The following is a 2758-nucleotide window of genomic DNA, read 5'->3' on the forward strand; positions in this document are numbered from 1 at the left end:
TGGGAGGTGAGAGCGAGCGGTGTGGGAGGTGAGAGCGGGGCTTGGGGGGAGGGGGTGAGAGAGCAGATGTTAGGGGAGGTGCGAGCGATATTTGCATTCATTATCACGAATACACTGCAATTACTCAGTGTATGATCAGAAATTATAGGCAACTTTAAATATTTTACTTACATTTATGATAAACTCTGTTGGTAATTTTCCTTTTAGACACGTATTATAACATGATTAGTTAAACCCCGTGACGTTGTTGAGGGGGTGAGAGAAGATGAGGGCTGATAGATCATGAAGAAGATCGTGAGATCGTTGAGAAGATCGTGGCAAGGTACGAGCTTATGGTAGAGTATGGGTGGGGGTCGTAGTAGGGTATGCGACAGAGCAACAGAGAGAGAGAGGGAGAGAGAGAGAGAGAGAGAGAGAGAGAGAGAGAGGGAGAGAGAGAGAGAGAGGGGGGGGAGTATAGACGGTTTCAGAGTATATGTGAATGTTAGCGTCTAAATATCTATTAGTCTAGGGTCTTCGCCCTTGGTAGAGGCAGGGGCACATGGTAATCAATAGATGTCTTATTAGGTGTCGTGCTAGCATGTGGCGGCATATGAGGGTAATAAGCTGTATATGATTGTATGTTGCGCTTTTCGGCGTATACATATAGCAGCAAGAGCAGTGACCATGCTCAACAAGATCTTACCTACAATAGAGAACTCGTTAGTTAACCCAATACTTGGCTCTAGTTACTACAGCTCTGCTCGGTCACATTCTGTGGTAAAGCGATAGCCTACGGGTAAAGCTAAGGATACTGTAGCCTTCCCTACACAATGCGCAGCAGTGCAGCAAGGAGGGGTCCAAATTACTAACGGTGGGTCTGAATTGTTGGGTCCAAACTACGGTGGGTCCGAATTACTAGCTTCGGCAAGGAGGATCTAGCTCTAGAACTATAACCCTTCGCTTCGCCACAGGCCCTGCGGAGCGATGGGCTATAGTTCTAGAGCTATATCTCACCCAGTACTGTTAATCTACTGCCGTGCGATCACAACACCGTTCACGTCATTGATAGCTTGTATCGATATTACTCCACGGTTACAGGAGACGATTCTCGCATACTCGCTAATGTACGCAACGCCCGCCGGCCTAGCTACTATACGACTCCCGCTTACGTAATATTGGGCTGGCTCTCTCTAGATGATTACTGGTGTTGTCTGTCTTGTCTGGGTGATTACTAGGGCTGCCGTCCGGTGATAAGGTGTACAATTACGTTGTGGGAAGAATTCATGGACGTGAAGTCAATTCCGGGTCATAGACCTCGTCACAGGCACGGGCACGCGTGCACCTTTGCGCACACGCCGTACCTATGCGCACTCACGTACGCAAACGCAGTCTACACGCACGCGCACGCACACGCATATACATACACATAGGCGTGCCGCTGCCACATAGGTACATTCTAGTAACCCTACCCATGTGGTGGAGCTAAGGGCTTCCAGGACTCTCCAGGGGTGCTATCCAAACCTCGAAAGCACAGCGTGTACACACACGCGTGTATGACACGCCCCTGAACTATAGTTTACCGCGCGAGAAGGAATAAGAAGCAATATTCGGCACTCATACACTGAACACAGAAGAACGCTAGTAGCGAGATCTCACCTGCACTTGACAGACACAACGCCACCGTCGCTAACGTCGCCAGCCGGAGGTCAATCATCGTGGAGCCGACGTCGGGAGATGTATGTAATACGTACGCTGACCTCTGACACGGTAGAACTCGCGCGCGGGTACACGCACGCACGCACACACAATCACGCACACACGAACGCACGTACGATGATAATTCTCGCCGACTTCTCTTCGCTCAGATGGCCACCAGCAAACAGCAGCAGGGAACGGGCAGCGAACAATTATTGTCAAACCAGCGACGCCGACGTTCGAACAGCGGATATTAACCGGCGAAACTATGCGCAGCGGCGCTTGAAACGGTCACGTGACGCCGCGCCCGAACGCTGATTGGTCGCAGCCGGCGTCAGAGGAAACGTTGGTAACAAACGGTGCGGGAGCGCCACGCACCTGTCGCAGACGCGCAGTTAACCTCGACGCGCCCCCTCGTGGTAACACCTGTTATGAACTTACCTGTATTAGAGGTAAGGCATGTGGTTCGAGCTGGTGCTGTTTTTGTAGGCGGTTGAACTTTTTTGTTAGTGGATGTTTTTGAGATGAGTATGTTTCATGGTTCGAGCCAAGAGTCAAGATTTAAATTTAGGGTTAAGACGTTTAGGTTAGCGTTTAGGTCAGTGATATGCGACGATGGGGATTAAGGTTAGTGTTAATGTTAGCATAAGGTTTAGAGTTAGCGTTGTTTTTATTTAGTGTTAGATTTAGAAAAAAGGAAGAAGTTTGTCAGGAAAAATGGAAAAGCGCACGCAGAACTATAACTACTGGCAATTTTTTTGCAATGGAGGACTTACAATCACTCACAAGGCCAACTACGGAGGAAGAGTAATCTAACCCCTCTCTCTAAGACTTCTGGAATCTACGAATAGTGTGAGCTATATCGCAATTCTGGGTCGTTGTGTCTTGGTTATTATTAGCCCGACCAGGTTTTACAACTGTTTCACTTAGTGAGAAGCGAAAAGGTAACTTGTGGCTACGTTATTATATACTCCGCTGGTTGACGTGGTCCCCGCCAGGTTAGGGAGTCAGGTAACCTCTATAATATAGGAATAACCTATATACTGGTCTCTATATATATTAACACATGTTCATCAGTGAC

The 2758-nt window shown here is 48.4% G+C and overlaps 1 protein-coding gene across 1 annotated transcript in view; it reads right to left on the reverse strand.

The window, feature by feature from the left end:
- Nucleotides 1–1932, reverse strand: part of LOC106807001 (lachesin-like) — a gene marked incomplete at its 3' end in the record, with an annotated part of 38476 nt that extends 36544 nt beyond the window's left edge. Inside the window, 1 exon segment of the mRNA XM_014809198.1 lies at nt 1639–1932. Within this exon segment, the coding sequence (XP_014664684.1) occupies nt 1639–1696 (58 nt within the window).
- Nucleotides 1933–2758: the final 826 nt, after the last annotated feature.

This window comes from Priapulus caudatus, unplaced genomic scaffold, assembly GCF_000485595.1.
Source record: "Priapulus caudatus unplaced genomic scaffold, Priapulus_caudatus-5.0.1 Scaffold189, whole genome shotgun sequence".
NCBI lineage: Eukaryota > Metazoa > Priapulida > Priapulimorpha > Priapulimorphida > Priapulidae > Priapulus > Priapulus caudatus.